This window comes from Eptatretus burgeri, chromosome 2 (genome assembly GCF_056783735.1).
Source record: "Eptatretus burgeri isolate ZD-2024b chromosome 2, Ebu_testis_v1, whole genome shotgun sequence".
Classification (NCBI taxonomy): domain Eukaryota; kingdom Metazoa; phylum Chordata; class Myxini; order Myxiniformes; family Myxinidae; genus Eptatretus; species Eptatretus burgeri.
Window position 1 is genome coordinate 155,816,859 of NC_140962.1, and position 17,500 is coordinate 155,834,358.

Sequence of the window (17,500 nt, forward strand, 5' to 3'; positions counted from 1 at the left end):
CCTCTCAAAAACCGAAAATAGTTCAAACACAACCTATACATCACTCGAAAGGTCATTTTCCTCCTCATCCAATGACATAACTCTGAAGGGTGAAAGACGAGTTTGTAGAAAAAAAAGGTTACCACCTTAGCTAACCTCTCCAAATATACACCCTGGGAAAATTTTTAAAAAAACAAGAGATTTTGTTTGATCTGCATAACTATCTCGTTGTGTGGAGAGTGCATTCCGAATATCAGACAAAAAAACAGATTTGGAATATCTTTTTTCACTTGGTCAACTATATGTGGGCTGCTCTGGAGTTGGAACACCAATCAATTCCCATTTTGTAGCACTTGATGTAAAAACTTTGAATATTGTCTATCCAAAAACATTACAATAATATGTTCAGTTTTGGTGATATTTCTGTTCAATATTTTGCAGCTTCATAAATAAAATGTTTGTCTCAAAATATTTTAATTGTGGTAGTCTAATGGATGCACGTAATATCCCAAGCAACGCCGGGTACCTTTGTGGGAGGAGGGAGGGAAAGGATGGAGGTGGAAGGAGGGAGGGGAATGGGTGGCATGAGGGAAGTTCGGGTGTGGGGTAGGAGTCTGGAGGGAGGAGGCAGGGGAAAGAGTGTGGAAGGAGGGAGGGACCCAGCTTTTCCCAGCAACGCCAGGTACCTTTGCTTTTTGTCCCGCCCCCCCCACCCCTTCCTCGCCCGCCTCCCTTTCACCTTCTTCACCTCCCCACTCTCCCCTCCCTCCTTTGTCCCCCTCTACCCTCCTCATTCTCCTCCTTCCTTTGTTCTGCGAGATGCTCTCTTCCTGGAGCCGCAGACATAGCTCTGCGTGGTACGTCATGGCGTTTGGCTTCGGTCGGTGAACAGGTTTCACAACATTATATGTCCACACGCATATTTGCTGCTGTGAGTGGACACTTATCCAACCAAGATATTCTAGTTTTGTATTTTAAATTAAGTTTCTGAAATTTGTAGAATTTGTTTTTCACTTGAAAGTTGTGGGTTACGACGTATAAGGTCTTACGGTTTTCAAATGTCTTGCTTGGTTGAGCACCGATGATGATCCCCCGTGGATGATCCAACATGCCAAAGGAACTCATGGGACCGTCATACTATCTCGGTGAGAAGGGAATCCTTGTAGCGCGTGACCTTCTGCGCTCCCCCTCACTAATTCCTCAGTTATTACTGATCCTCACAGTCTGATCAATCTCCCGGTTCACTCGGCAGAGTTGGGACACCGGACTTCAAACCGAGAACACCTTCCCTTGGACCCTTCATCCTCTCAGAGGCATTATGTGAAGGTCCATTAAACGCTCAAGTTTAGGCCGGAGCGCCCCTTGCCTGAGGCGAGGATGTGCAACTGGAGATGGTTCGGTGGTTCTTAACTGGATTACCTCGTACCTGTCATACAATGGTCTAACCTGAGTGCAGAAGCGATTTTATCACTGGTGGAGCCTCCCTGCAATGTTAATAGTCGTGGATCAATGTTTGACAGGTGGGGTCAATAATGAACTCCTGGCACGAAAATAAATGAATAATTATCTTGATGTTGTCTCGAAACCTGCGCAGCAGGTCGCACAGGGCATGTTGCAGTGCCCTGGGCTGTCCATCCATTTCTCTTGATACAGATCTCCTATTTGAGCCCTGGGCAGATACCCAACAGGTGTCGAGAACACAGATCATGAAACGGTCCAGTACTGAATAGGTTGTCATGGTAACTTTTATAACTTGGAAACCGGAGTGTTTCAAGAACTCCAGGGCTGGCAGGATCGCATCTCGTCTGGATTTAAATCTCATCCCAGCTATAAACTACCATCCTGGTATTTCACATGCAGAAGGAGGAATCAATGTGTGTGTCATCCCTCGGATTGACATTAAACTGGACGTCCCGTCTGCTGGTATTAGGTGGTGGACCCCATCCATTACTTGTCTAAGTCTCCCTCTATTTTGCCCCTCAACCCTGCTGTTGGTGTGGTTCCCCCCTCTTCCATCTCTTTCTTTTGTTCTGTTTCGTCCTGATCTGTTCTGCACTCTAGCTCCTCCATGAGTCTCGACTTTATCTCCAAAAAACAATTCAGTGATCGTGAGGTCCATGGAGGAGCCTGGAATGCACCGTGCGGTGGACCTACTCCATGTACTACAACATACCCCCTTGAAGGTCGATTCGAGGATGACCCCACACCTGTAACCTTCCTTAACCTGCATGCAGGTTTATAGATCACGAGTTCATGATTCCTTTTCGTCGTATGACGTCACATTACTGATGACGATGGTCTGTCTAAAACTCTAATCGAAATGATGTTCTTTTCGTAAAACTTGTCTCTGAGATTTTGGTCTTGCACAAACGAGCTATGCATTCCATGGTGATTCCAAGTTTCGTGTCTGCTTCCCTACCAAGTTGTGGACATTCGGTGGCACCATTGAGACAGATACCTGTCGTGATAGACAGGTAATTACATGGAGACGGAAGGAAGGGGCTTCTCCATCCATCCCGAGATGAAGATTTCTTAGTCGAACAGATTACACATTTGGGGAATGGGGGGTGGGGGGGGGTTAAGTTTAAAATCTGAACTTCAATTCTCCCCCCCCACCCCCCAACACCCTATTATTTCCACAAACCCCTCACATTTCACCCCTCCCCTCACAAACCCCACCCTTAAACCTTTCACAGCCAGATTAACCTCCCTCACTCTTTGCACCTTTTACCTCTTCCCCCAAACCACTTCTCATTTTCCCTCTTCTCTCCATCCTTGTTCCAATTGTTTTATTTATTTATTTTCCAACAAGGTATGAATCTCAAATCCCCCCCCCCCCAAAAAAAACACATGACTTAGCACACACCTGATAGTAATAGTATAACACGGTACAACATACCTTTGGCCGGCACGTGATTCCTATCGGTAACCGTGTAACTTGTTACCGAGAGCCTATGTATGAGGAACACACCATGTGACCCCTGTTCACTCAACCCTCTTAGCAACGACGGGGTTTCCAGGAGAAGCTGCGACACTGCATGAGAAACGCAAACACCATCTCTGGAATCCCGACGAGACCCTCAATTCTATGGGAAGAAACATTTCACTCCATCCCAGTTAAGGTCCGCCACATGGGCCGGAATGAATACCCCAACACTAACTCGAATACCCAAACTGAACCTCCAAACACCTCAAACACCCAAATAAACTCGCCAAGAATACCTGAACTCGTCTACATCACCTGGACAAATACTGTAACTTGCCTGGAATATCCAAATCGAACACCCCAATCAAATATCTGAACCCACCTTGAATACCCAAAATGAACATGTGAACTAATGTCGACAACCAAACTGAATACCTGAGCTCAGCTTCAATTCCTGAACAGAATACCCAAACTAGCCTCAAATAACCAAACCGAGTGTGCAAACTCGGCTTCAATACCTGAAACGAATAATAGAACTCCCCTCAAATAACCTAACAAAATATCCAAGCACCCCGAAAATAAACGAACTTGATACCTGAACTCGCTTGGACTCCCCGAAAAGAATACACGAACTCATCTCAACACCACAACCGAATACCTGAACTCACCTTGATTCGCTAACCGAATACCCAAACTCACCTTGAATACACGAAGTCATCTCAAACAACTTGACCGAATACCAGAACTTGTATCAATCTCCAAACCTAACACCCCAATCAAGTACCTGAACTCGCCTCAAATAACCAAACTGAATCTCTGAACTCGCCTTGAATACAAGAACCTGTCTCGATGCTGTGATGGGTTTATCCATATATATAGTATTTATTTATTTATGATTTGCATATATTGTCAAGGCTCATGAAAGAGTGGGTACCAGTACACTGAATGGATCATTATGCAACAGGACAGGACAAAAGGAACAGCAGAGAGGGGGGGGGGGACACCAACAGCAAAAATGAAGGCCAAGATAAGAGGCAAAACTGGAAATTTGAAGGGAGGAAGGATTTCGGTAGGGTTAATGAGAGGAGAAAATATCATGGTTTTGGATTGGTGATGATCTGTGATGGCGGTTTGAAGACCTGGAGGGAAAAAATGAGATAGAAGAGGATGTGGAAGTTGATGCCACAGGTGGGAAAAAAAAGAGGAACAAATGAGTGGAGGTGAGCAGGGATTCTGGATTTATGTACTTTCACCAGAAAGGGGGGGGGGGGACAAATCACGGAAAAAGCAGAGTGCAAGACCAGAAAAGAGGCGGTGGAAGACAGACCACCGACCTGTCTGCAATGGCGAAATGATAGACCCATCGTCTCGGCTTCATCGTGGAAGATGCCAATGATCTTCAAGGATTTGGTTTCGATGCCATCATGATGAGAAAGATGTGAGGCAGGTGAGCTAGCCCAAAGGGGAGAGCAAAACTTCTTAAAGCTGTGGATGAAGGCCTTGTAGGTGGATGGGAGTTCAGGTGTGCCAGGGAAGGAGTTTGTTCGAAGACAGATGTCCAGTCAGCTGCTGGCTGTGGAAGCCAACTTTGAAATTGCGTTTGGCCAAGAATGATCGAGGCCGATAGTGAGACCCAAGAGTTTAAATGACTGAATATATGAATATATATATATATATATATATATATATATATATATATATATATACACATATATATATAAAACGAAAAGCACAGTGAGGTGGTGAAGCCATGAAGCCGTCCGTGAAGACGAGATGTCTATTATTAACGTCCTGTTTGAATGTAAATTCCCCAAGACCCTAAAGTCCCAAAAGACCCTTTAGACTCCTTCAATGTTAACACCATTTCAACCCCTTACACCCTTCAAATGGATTAGACAGCTTAGACCCTTGATCATTCAGCCCACTTGGACCTTCTTATATCACAAATATATTTCAAATAAATATATCACCAATATCACAAATAAATTTGAAGGACAGAAATGTTTGTATTACGATTGGTGTAAATCATGCCAACACAACAAATGTAAAACATCAATCTCTGCAATGACCTGTGGAGAGCTGAGTGCAGCAAACCAATCCACGCTACTTGTTAATGAAGTAGATAAGATGGTTTGCCAGACAGTCCTTTCAGAGAGTGCTAGTGAGAGTGAGGTTTGGGAGAATTGAAAGGCATATTCCAAGTCTTTTACCAGCTTGTGATTTTGTCAATGGTTTGAAGAGAGGGAAGCGGACACAGCCTGCCTGGCTGGCTGAAGGATGAGGGACATCACGGCAGAAGGTGGCATCATCAGAAAATAGATAAAGAAGATTTTCCAGGGAGTCAGAGAGATCATTAATGAAGACTAGGAATAGTACTGGGCACAAAACATTGCTTTGGGGCACTTCACCCTTGATGGGGAGAGGAAAGGAAAGGGTTCCATTGAGAGCCAAAGTTGGCTATGAGAGTCGAGGAAGTCAGGAAGCCATGTGTGGAGTTGAGATTGGATGCCATCGGCGGAGAGTTCGGCAGAATGCCAGACTGCATCAAAAACACAACAAATGTCCAGAGATACGGCCCTGATCTGATGTTTAACATTGAGGTCCTCCATCATGTTGTTGGGTGAATCGCAGCACGTTCTTGATCTGTCTCTCTCTCCGTGGTAAATCTCCAGGGTTAGAGCAACAATTTGGAAAAAAAAACATCACATTGTTCGGCATAAGCATTTACAAACATTCAAAATCAAACTCACGACATTGCTTTTGGGCGACCCTGTATATATTTTATCGATGCAGCACAACTGGTGTTGCATAGAAGTACAAATATCCAGGCGTATTTATTCAAAAACCCATAATAATCCCATATCAGGTATATTTATTTTAAGCCCATAATAATTCCATATCAGGTATATTTATTCTAAAGCCCATAATAATCCCACGTCAGGTATATTTATTCTAAAACCCATAATAATCCCATATCAGGTTTATTTATTCCAAAGCCCAAAATAATGCCACGTCAGGTATATTTATTCTAAAACCCATAATAATCCCATATCAGGTTTATTTATAGAAAAACCCATAATAATCCCACATCAGATATATTTATTCTAAAACCCATAATATTCCCATATCAGGTATATTTATTCTTAAGCCCATAATAATCCCACGTCAGGTATATTTATTCTAAAACCCATAATAATCCCATATCAGGTATATTTATTTTAAGCCCATAATAATCTCACGTCAGGTATATTTATTCTAAAACCCATAATAATCCCATATCAGGTATATTTATTTTAAGCCCATAATAATTCCATGTCAGGTATATTTATTCTAAAACCTATAATATTCCCATATCAGGTATATTTATTCTAAAGCCCATAATAATCCCACGTCAGGTATATTTATTCTAAAATCCATAAGAATCCCATATCAGGTTTATTTATTCCAAAGCCCAAAATAATGCCACGTCCGGTATATTTATTCTAAAACCCATAATAATCCCATATCAGGTATATTTATTCTAAAACCCATAATAATCCCATATCAGGTATATTTATTCTTAAGCCCATAATAATCCCACGTCAGTTATATTTATTCTAAAACCCATAATAATCCCATATCAGGTATATTTCTTTTACACCCATAATAATTCCATGTCAGGTATATTTATTCTAAAACCCATAATAATCCCACGTCAGGTATATTTATTCTAAAACCCATAATAATCCCATATCAGGTATATTTATTCTAAAGCTGAAAATAATCCCATTTCAGGTATATTTATACTAAAGCCCACAATAATCCCATATCTTCTTCTTCTTTCGGCTGCTCCCGTTAGGGGTCGCCACAGCGGATCATCCGTATGATCCGCACAGTGATTTGGCACATGTTTTACGCCGGATGCCCTTCCTGACACAACCCTGGTCGCCTCTTACGACACAGGGATATGGTACACCTATTTTAACCAGGGTATACACTGGCCCAGTATACTGGTACTCATTTCGCCGACCTCGGAAGGATGACAGGCTGAGTCAACCCCCTGGTGTATTAATTCAGTGGCCCAACGGGACTTGACAATAATCCCACATCAGGTATATTTATTCTAAAACCCATGATAATCCCAGATCAGGCATATTTATTCAAAAGCCCATAATAATCCCATATCAGGTATATTTATTCTAAAACCCATAACAATCCCATTAAGGTACCTCATTTGAATACCGATGTTATGGTATATCAGGTTTATTTCCCGTTACTGCTTTGTACCTGATTATACAATGAAACGGAACAAGAAAAAGGAACTCAAAGAGGTAAAGAGGAAAGATGGAGCCATCGGGAGGAACCCTGGATGAAATTCGAGTTTCAACCATTCCTCCTCAACCCTCAAACCCAAAACATTCCAATAGTCACCAAATGGTTCCCGCTTGAAGGAGAGACAAATCAATCATCATGTCTGATATTGACGTCATAATAAAACAAAGTGCTGTTTTTAATGATCTAAGAGTGAAGTTCTACCAAAGGTCCTTTGATCCCGATACATCTGAACGGGCACAATGTGGATTGGAGCACAATAAAGGATATTGCTCTGTGACGTCATAGAGCGTTTATGTCATTGTATTCTCGGTAACGTTGAGCACGTGCAAGCGTCAACTAAACACCGATGTGTTTTGTGGTTGCATAATAAATAATACAACAGTTATGTAACATAAAACAACAACAACATACGAGTTTTACCGTCATCTGAGCAGTAATGTGGTGGGCGCTCCTTGCAGTGGTTACAAAACTGTTCATGCTTGTGGTTCATGCTTGTGGTTCATGATTGTGGTTCATGCTTGTGAACCTTGTGGTTCAGTGGTGTTCTCACTTCATAAAGTAAATAATAATAATAATCAAAATAAATATTATACAGTCGTTGCTTATTGTCCAGTAAACGGACAAAATTTGAAAACGTTCGTTTCACCCTTTTGGCACGGATCGCGACTGGAGTGAAAGACTGAACGGAATGAATAATTCTCATCGATCATCCCTCGTCGGAATTGGTACGAGACAAAAATGGTCAAATCACCAGGTCCACGGATACCGCCATCCCACGAATATCCGCCCTTATGCAAGTCCATGTTCATGTAAGCGATAAACGAGGAATTCAAAGCATTCTGTATAAATGGGTGGTGTGTTTTTGTCTCAGCCTCGAGGTAAGTATTGTGACCTGAACACGAGCATCAAGGGTTTGAGTCCCTGCAACAGATCATGCGCGTCACTTGCAAGTGTAGATCTCAGTACGTTCGCTGCAAGTGCTGCACTTGACGAAGCAGCACCAGTGGAACTTACAGTTGCACTGCCAAACCCGCGTGTGCTGGTGGGTGTTGTAGCCACGGCCACAACACAACAACTCACAACCATCCCCCCGAGCCGAAGTCCTATTGCAGCGCCGCCCACGGGTCCCCGCACTTCCTGATGCCGCATCGGCCTCGCAGTAATTTGGTGACCGGTCCAGGTAGACCAGGTCGCTGCTGCCCGGCTTATGGTATGCACGCGGTTTCTTTATCTTCAGGAAGGCCGGTCGATGGTAACGCCCCGCGCGCACCGCTTCCACATGCAGCGCCGAGTGGTACTTTTCCCGCAGTGCGAACCCCAGCTCTCGGAACTTGGGCAGGGTGGTCCAGCAGGTCCTTGTGGTGCAAGACCCAGACACCCCATGGCACTTGCACTCGAGTTTCATGCGTTCCTCTAGGACCTGCGTACAGAGCATGACCACATCACGGGTCACACCAAACACAGGATGGGTTACATTAAGGTCATGCCATGCACAGGCTGGGTCACAATGAACACACTCTGGGTCAAATCACACTTTTCACAGGTCACATCATGCACATCCCAGGTCATACTGAGGACAGCGTGGTTCACATCATGCACAGCCGAGGTCACACCGACCAAAGCATATGGATCACGTCATGCACAGCCCAGGTCACACAGAACACAGCATGGGTCACGTCATGCATTGTCCTGACCATTCAGACCATCTCAGTCACATCCTTCACCACACGGGTCACATCAGGCACAGCCGATGAAGTCATAACAAGCACAAAACGAATCGCATCATGCACAGGCGTGACCATACTGAGCATTTCGCAATCACATCTTTCACCACACTGATCGCATCATCAATTACAGTGGAACCTGGAATCACGAAAACTTCATGCAAAGTACATTTAAGATTTCATCCGCAGTCCCAAAACCGTGTGATGGAGATATGTTCATGAGACCGCACATGTCTGCTTTATAAGGGCTGAGCCCGGTTCATACACGATACCCCACAGGTATGCTCACCTTCCGTCCGACCTCGTTGTTGTGCAGGTTCACAAGCGTCCGCGCGTTCTCCTTGATCTCTCGCGCGTCCACGAATAGTCGTGAGAACTCAAGTCCATACTTCACGTCGGCCGAACAGCCTCCCCAGCGCCAGTGACCTGTGCGGCTGCTGTACGATCCGTGCTTTCCTTGGTCACAACCGCAATCGCTCAGGTTTCCACGACTGCATGAAGCAGTTAAAGAGTGGGCCACGCCAGCCGCCAGGATGCTGTGCATGAAAGCGGCCTCCCGACTTCCTGCATTTCAGACATCAGATGAAATCAAGTATACCAATCACTCATGGGTTATCATCTTTTCGAGCACTTATACGAGACACGACCATCCATATCACGGAGTTAAATGACCCTTAAATTCTCTCCTCCCTTACAGGATCCATGAAAATGTCTGCCCTTCGAGTTCAAGCCATGGCACATACATGGGAACGTCGTTTTTTTTTCATTGTCCGATGAAGGTATTAGTGAGAGGGTTCATTATGGGAATGACCTTTCCTGGCTCATGGGTCCCCAAATTGCGATTTTCCACCCGAGCCATGCTGATTACAGGCCACAAACCGTGCCCGTGGGCTGTGCGTTCAAAAGGTGCATTCCAAGCAAGGTGTTGGGGCTCGAGGCCGGGCCCGACAAACCCAGGTACAACTACACCTGGTGGGTCCATTTAACTCCATGGTCTGCTCTAAAAATTTATATATATATATATATATATATATATATATATATATATATATATATATATATATATATATATCACCAAACAAGCAATGTTTATACATCAACAAGCAAATAACATTTATACATCAACAAACAAACAACATTTATACATCACCAAACAAGCAATGTTGAAATATCACCAAACAAACAATATTTAAACATCAACAAGCAAATAATGTTAATACATCAACAAACAAACAATGTTTATACATCATCATCACAAAACAAACAATCTTTATAAAACACAAAACTAACAATGTTAATACATCACCAAAAAAACAGTCTTCTTTCATCACCAAACAAACAATCTTTACACATCACAAAACAAACAATGTTGAAACATGACAAAACGAGCAATCTTTATACATCACAATACACACAATGTTTATACATCACAAAACAAACAATCTTTATACATCACCAAACAAACAACCTTTATACATCACAAAAAAACAACATTTATACATTACCAAACAATCTTTATACATCACCAAACAAACAACATTTATACATCACAAAACAACATTTATACATTACTAAACAAACAGTCTTGAAACATCCCAAAACAAACAATGTTTATATATCACAAAACAAACAACGTTTATACATCACAAAACAAACAGTCTTTATAAACCACAAAACTAACAATGTTAATACATCACCAAAAAAACAGTCTTCTTTCATCACCAAACAAACAATCTTTACACATCACAAAACAAACAATGTTGAAACATGACAAAACAAGCAATCTTTATACATCACAATACACACAATGTTTATACATCACAAAACAAACAATGTTTATACATCACCAAACAAACAACGTTTATACATCACAAAACAAACAATCTTTATGCATCACAAAACAAACAATGTTTATACATCACAAAACAAACAATCTTTATACATCACCAAACAAACAACATTTATACATCACCAAACAAACAACATTTATACATCACAATACAAACAATCTTTATACATCACCAAACAAACAACATTTATACATCACCAAACAAACAATCTTTATACATCACAAAACAAACAATCTTAATACATCACCAAACAAACAACATCTATACATCACAAAACAAACAACATTTATACATCATAAAACAACATTTATACATGACCAAACAAACAGTCTTGAAACATCCCAAAACAAACAATGTTTTCCATCACAAAACAAACAACGTCAATACATCACAAAACAAACCATCTTTATACATCACAAAACAATCTTTATACATCACAAAACAAACAATCTTTGGACATCACCAAGCAAACCATCTTTATATATCACAAAACAGACATTTATACATCACAAAACAATCTTTAGACATCACAAAACAACATTTATACATCACCAAACAAACAATCTTTATTCATCACCAAGCAAATAATGTTTCTCCATCACAAAACAAATGATGTTTCTCCATCACCAAACAAACAGTATTTATTCATCACCAAACAAACGTTTCTGCATCACAGAACAAACAATGTTTACACATCACCAAAAAAACATCTATATGTTTAATAAAGAACATCATCTTTAAAAAAAACATCAGATTTGAAAACCAAAAAAACAAACACAAACAATGTTTATACATCACAAAATAAACTATGTTCATCCATCACAAAACAAACAACCTTTATACATCAAACAAACTACGTTATACATCACCAAACAAACGCTTTATACATCCCAAAACAAACAATATTTATACATCACAAAACAACATTTATACATCACCAAGCAAACCATCTTTATAAATTACAAAACAAACAATCTTTATACATCACAAAACAATGTTCATCCATAACAAATCAAACAATCTTTATACATCATCAAACAAACTACATTTATACATCACCAAGAAAACCATCTTTATATATCACAAAACAAACATTTATACATCACAAAACGACATTTATACATCACCAAACAAACCATCTTTATAAATCACAAAACAAGATTTATACATCACCAAACAAACGTTTTATACATCCCAAAACGATGCTTATACATCCTCAAATAAACAACGTTTATACATCACAAAACAAACAATATTTATACATAAACAAAGAAACAAGAACAGATGTCATGCATAGCATGATACTGAGAAAATCCATAACACAAATTTGACCTCAAAAATAATTGATGGTTTTATTCAGTGACCAAATATTAAAATCCTTTTCAAATTTCAAGCCAGTTGGATGAAAATTGTCAATTTTAGAAATGTTGGCCTATGTTGACCTTTTGGACTATGTTGACCTAAAAAATAGTTGGTGGTTGAATTTACTGACTTGAAATTTGAAGTGGATTTGCATATCAAGTCAATGGGATGAAAATTGAGGACTTTAGAAATACCACCTTAGTTAGTGACCTTTGGACTTTGTTGACCTTTTGGCCAATGTGTACGACAAAAATAATTCGTTTTTGAATTCAGTGAACTGATATGGAAATCCTTTTCAAATTTCTTGTCAATCGGATGAAAATTGAGGATTTCAGAAATTCGACAAATTTGTTGATCTTTGGCCTATGTTGACCTTTTGACGTCTAAAACAATAACCTTCTTGTTTATGACAAACTCTATCATGTTGTGAAATTTCTTGAAGATCGGGTGTAATTGTGACCTGTAGGCCATTGACAAACAGACAGACCGAATAACAAAATCGACTGATCAATATGCTTGAAAAATCTTTGATTTTGCAAGTGACAAATAACGTTTATACATCACCAAACAAACCATGTTTATAAAACACAAAGCAAACAATGCTCTACATGAACAATCAACAATTATAATTCATTTATACAACATTTATACATCAATAAACAAAGAACATTTATTAACAAATTACCATTAAAACTCTGGAACGTCAAAATCGCAAAAATACAGACACAACATAGTTATTTATTCAATACCGGTCGATTAAAGTTGCAAAATATCAATCCACGTATTGCATTTAAACAGCACATGCTAAGTGCTGGACATTGCTTCACTCGAGTGGCTGCATAGCACAGGTGGTTGCTAAGGAGGACGGTGGTTCTCCAACAAAACAATCAATCAACGAGTCCGACGGGAGAGAAATCCCAAAATCAATTACGTATCAGGGGTTTGTGTGCTCGCGGTACTCGTACAAGGCTCCCTCGGTGTGCCCTGGCCGTACCGAGGCGGGCTTCGCCTCCGAACAGTGATCCCTGGCCCAAGTTTGAGCAGTTCCAGCGGCTGTAGCGGAATTGGTAACGACACTCGTCCATGGCGATCCGTGCGCCCTCACCGAGTGCGACCAGGGCTCCCGGTCGGCTCCGGCACAGAGCTCGCTGCCTCGGAACCAGGCCAGGGATCTTACTGCATATGATGTTCGCACCAAGGCCTACCACGGCCGATAAGGCCCTACAGTGGAACAGGGTACAGTTGGTATAGGTCAGTTAGCAATGGAACAGGGTACAGGTGGTATGTGCTAGCTTACAATGGAATACAGGGTATGGGTGGTACAGGTGAACTAGAATTGGAAAAGGGTACAGGTCGTACAATTCAGTGAGCAATGGAACAGGATATTAGATGGTACATGTCAGTTAGCAGTGGAACAGGGTGCAGGTGATTCAAGTCAGTTTGGCTGGTGAACCTGCGCTGTGATCCAGCACAACACGGGCACGCGTCACTCTTTCAACAAAGTTACAAAAAATCACATCTGGTGCATGCATGCGTCACTCACGTACAACAAATATCAGGTGTATCAATACGTCACTAAAAGACAAAATTACCTCATGTGCATGTTGAGTCAGTCATTGCAGTATCGGGGAGTGGATAAATCATTAGATGGGGGAAATGGGTAAAGGGGGGAGTGGGTGAAAAGGTATGGGGGAGTTCATGAATGGGGAAATGGAGGAAGTGTAGAGGGGAAATCAGTGGAGGGATAGAAAAGGTAGTGAGAGTAGGGATATAAATGAGAGTGGAAGAAGTGGTAGAGGGTTGCTGAGTACATACAGTAAGTGGACAAATAAAAATAAGAAAAAAAAATCAATGTAGTCACTTCATATGGCGTTGGGCCACCATGTGAGATCAGTGCGGTCTGCATGCACCATGGCATAGAGTTCACCAGCGTCTGGCATTCTGCAGGAGGGAAGCAGCACCATTCTTCCATGAGAATATCAATCAACTCACACCTATTTGATGGAGGTGGAAAACGCTGTCTCAGGCATCGTTCCAGAATGTCCTAATAATGCTCGATTGAGTTGAGATCTGGTGACTGAGAAGGCCATGACATATGGATTGGTATATCATTGTCATACTCATCAAACCACTGGGCGACCACACGTGCAATGTGGATTGGGGCATTGTCATCGAGGAGGACACCGCTCCTGGCAAGAAAGAAATACTGCAACATAGGATGAAGATAATCACTCAGTACATTTAAGTGGCGATTGGCATTGAACTTACATTCTAAGGGAATGACTGCACCCAAACCATGCCAGAAAAATGCACCCCACAACATTACAGAACCACCAGAACCCTTCACTGTTGGAACTAAGCACTCAGGGTTATGGAGATCTTTTGTTGGCACCACAAGCGCACTCGTCCATTTTTTGAGAACATGGTGAAGGATGATTAATCTGACCATATCACATTTCTCCACTGCTCGGTAGTCCATTGCCCGTGTTCTTTGCACCACTGGACTCACAAAAGTGCATCGACAGGTGTGATGAGCAGTTTGTGCACTGCAACCCGACGATGGTATCCCACTCTGTGAAGTTCTCGGCACCGTTTTTGATGAAACTGGCTGCTCGTGCCCCAGGTTGAAATTTACAGTCAATTGATCTGCAGTCGCTCACCTGCTTTACCTTGCACTTCAAATTAATGCACGGATATCACGATAATGCGCTTCACCCACTGTTTCCCTTTGCTGATGTCTTTCCCTCGGAATTCCGTGCTGACCTCACCTTCGACACCGTTGCTCATGAAACATCAGCAAGTTGAGCTGTCTTTGTCACTAAAGCTCCTGCCAAACGCACCCCAACAATCACCTCTCTTTCAAGGTCACTGACGCCTCCTCTTGCAGCCATGCGAGTCAGGCCTGTGCAGCATCTATATACATGACCCTAAGCATTCTGGGATGTTTTTTGCTTCAGTAACACATGGGCCACACCTGTCTGAGAGCCAAATACTTTGTGTCACTCATTTACTCAGGTGTTTCCAATTTTTTGTCCACTACCTGTAGATTAAAGGGGATTACGTTTACCGCAATGGAAAATATATATATATATATATATATATATATATATATATATATATATATATATATATATATATATATATATAATCACACTCAATAATAATTAGAATTAATTGCACAAAAATATTACATCATTAACATGGACATTTCACTCATCATTGAGCACTACGACATCATTTACATCACGATGTCACTCATTGTACAGTATTATGACACGACGTGAATCCAGTACAGATCGTTGTAACAATCATTGTAACAAATCAAAAGGAATTGTGATGGAGATTAAAACAAAGTATTAGTTTCAGTCATTTGCAGTTTCATGGTGAGGAAGGTCCACAGTAGTTAAAGATCCGCTCAAGTGGTTGCAACCACAGCTCCTATACCTGGATGGGTCCATGTCACGGGACAAACGGATGCGCTCGGAACGCGTTTGGGAATTCAATGGACACATCCACAGACAAATAGAGTACACACAGTACAGTACACACAGGTGGTACACAGTACACAGGTGGTAATTTCGAACGGTACTCGAGGTGATTACCCGAACTGCAGGTACAGTATCCCCATGAGAGTGCACGAGACGAGCTGGACGGACGGCCTGCTCCGGCACCCCATCGCGCCCAGGATGGAAAGTGTCGCAGGGGGAGGGGAGGGGGTCAACACCCGCTGGTGGGCCCTTCTGGACACCCTTCCTCGGGGAAAATGGACCGATTCAGAGATCTGTGGTGCAAAATGGTCCCAATGTTTTTCCGCAATGCCCGAGGGTGGTGTTGCCTTTTGGAGCCACGCACGGACGACCCAGAGACACCTTTTCGTTTGCCCGCCTGTGCTGTTTCTTCCCCCGTGTCGTCGCCTGCTCGGGTTGGCTTCAGTGGTGGGAGACTCGTGGAGCCCGGAGAGGCGGGAGGACACGAGGGTCCGTGCTGTGAGAATACACGCACGCACGACGATGCAGGTGCGCGTCTGGAACGTGCGTGCGGACAGGTGCGTACGACCCTTGACCGTAGGAGCAGCACTCTGCTCGCCGACGAGGTCAATCCCAGGCGTGTGCATTCAAAGGGTGAACTCGAGGAGGTGCGCAGATTAAGGTCGATAGGGTAACGTCACCTGGAAACGAACCTTGAAAACCATCCCACGTGATCGCCCTCACGTCCGAGCTCATCTGAAATGAGGACGTTCGCGCGGCGCGTGACCCTCTCGCGCGTAGACCCCGGAGCCTCGTAAGCCAACGTCATCATAAAACACGGAATGTGGAAAATCAGGCTTTGTGCAGCGGCCGCGGTCGAGGGCCTTCTCGTGCTCGGTGCACCGCTCATGCGCTATATGACCGACTGAGCTGTGAGAGCGCAGTGCACCGAACGACCCGCGAAATGTACCACCAGGGCGCACGTGCCGAGGTGTTGCTCGAGCGTGCACAGCCACCCCCATCGCATCATCTCACGTGACTCCCACTGTGCGTGTGCACTGGCCAGCCGAGCCGTGACCGGGGTCTTCACGAGCGAACAACCCGACGACGCTTCTCGCACCCAACATGACATGCCACTCCTCGATAACGACGTCGCGTAATACGACCGATAACGCGGTAACTAGACGAGTCTGTGACATCATGCGATTACGTGCAAACAGGTAAGAATGAGGAGTTCCGTTTCAGGCTGTACTTGCTGCTTATTGGAGTCCTGCACGGTGCTCCTCGGGGAGCGGATGCTGCATGGATAACTCGACCCAGGCCGCTGGCTCATGACACGGCTTTTGGTGAAGACGAAGGTTTGTTGTGAATTAACAACGGAGACTCTTAGACCTTGGGAGACAATCAAAATCACCTCGAGATGGTTATTAAAATGGCTTTGTGCATCAGTCATTACCTTCACGTTCTTACATTACAGGGAAGGGGAACTTGGGGGGTCTTTGAGAAGATAAAGAAGTGTATTTCACCTTTCGAGTGGGAGCTATCATGGACTTCACCAGATCTATGACGTTTCTGCCTTTGCCTGAGCAGCGATGTTTGGAGGAGGGAGAGAAGGTGTTGGAGGTGTTGCAGCTGCTCCAGTAGGTCGAGGGAGCGAGTGTGTTGAAGTTGATGGAAGTGGTGGACGTTATGGAGGTACTCGAGGAGGTAGGAATGTTGAAGGAGGTGGGGGTGTTGCAGGAGAGGGAGATGGTGGAGGCATTAGAGGGGTGGAAGTGGAGATGTTGTTGGAGATGGTGGAGTTGTTGGTGGAAGTGTCTGAGGTATTTCGAGATGGACATCCATCCTGCTAACAAGGCATCGGCATTCATGCACAAT

General features: G+C 42.9%; 1 protein-coding gene across 2 annotated transcripts in view; it reads right to left on the reverse strand.

The window, feature by feature from the left end:
• Nucleotides 1-7,131: 7,131 nt before the first annotated feature.
• Nucleotides 7,132-17,500, reverse strand: part of LOC147033652 (protein Wnt-7b-like) — an 11,677-nt gene continuing 1,308 nt past the window's right edge. The window contains exons 1-4 of one of the 2 annotated variants that reach the window (XM_085871727.1): nt 15,758-17,500; nt 13,087-13,376; nt 9,233-9,507; nt 7,132-8,639 (exon numbers count right to left, since the gene is read on the reverse strand). The exon at nt 15,758-17,500 is cut by the window's right edge and continues 1,308 nt beyond it. In XM_085871727.1, the coding sequence (XP_085727853.1) occupies nt 8,160-8,639; nt 9,233-9,507; nt 13,087-13,376; nt 15,758-16,269 (1,557 nt within the window). In that variant the 5' untranslated portion in view covers nt 16,270-17,500 and the 3' untranslated portion in view covers nt 7,132-8,159. The remainder of the gene's footprint in view (nt 8,640-9,232; nt 9,508-13,086; nt 13,377-15,757) is intronic. The other variant, XM_085871728.1, reaches the window with a different exon arrangement.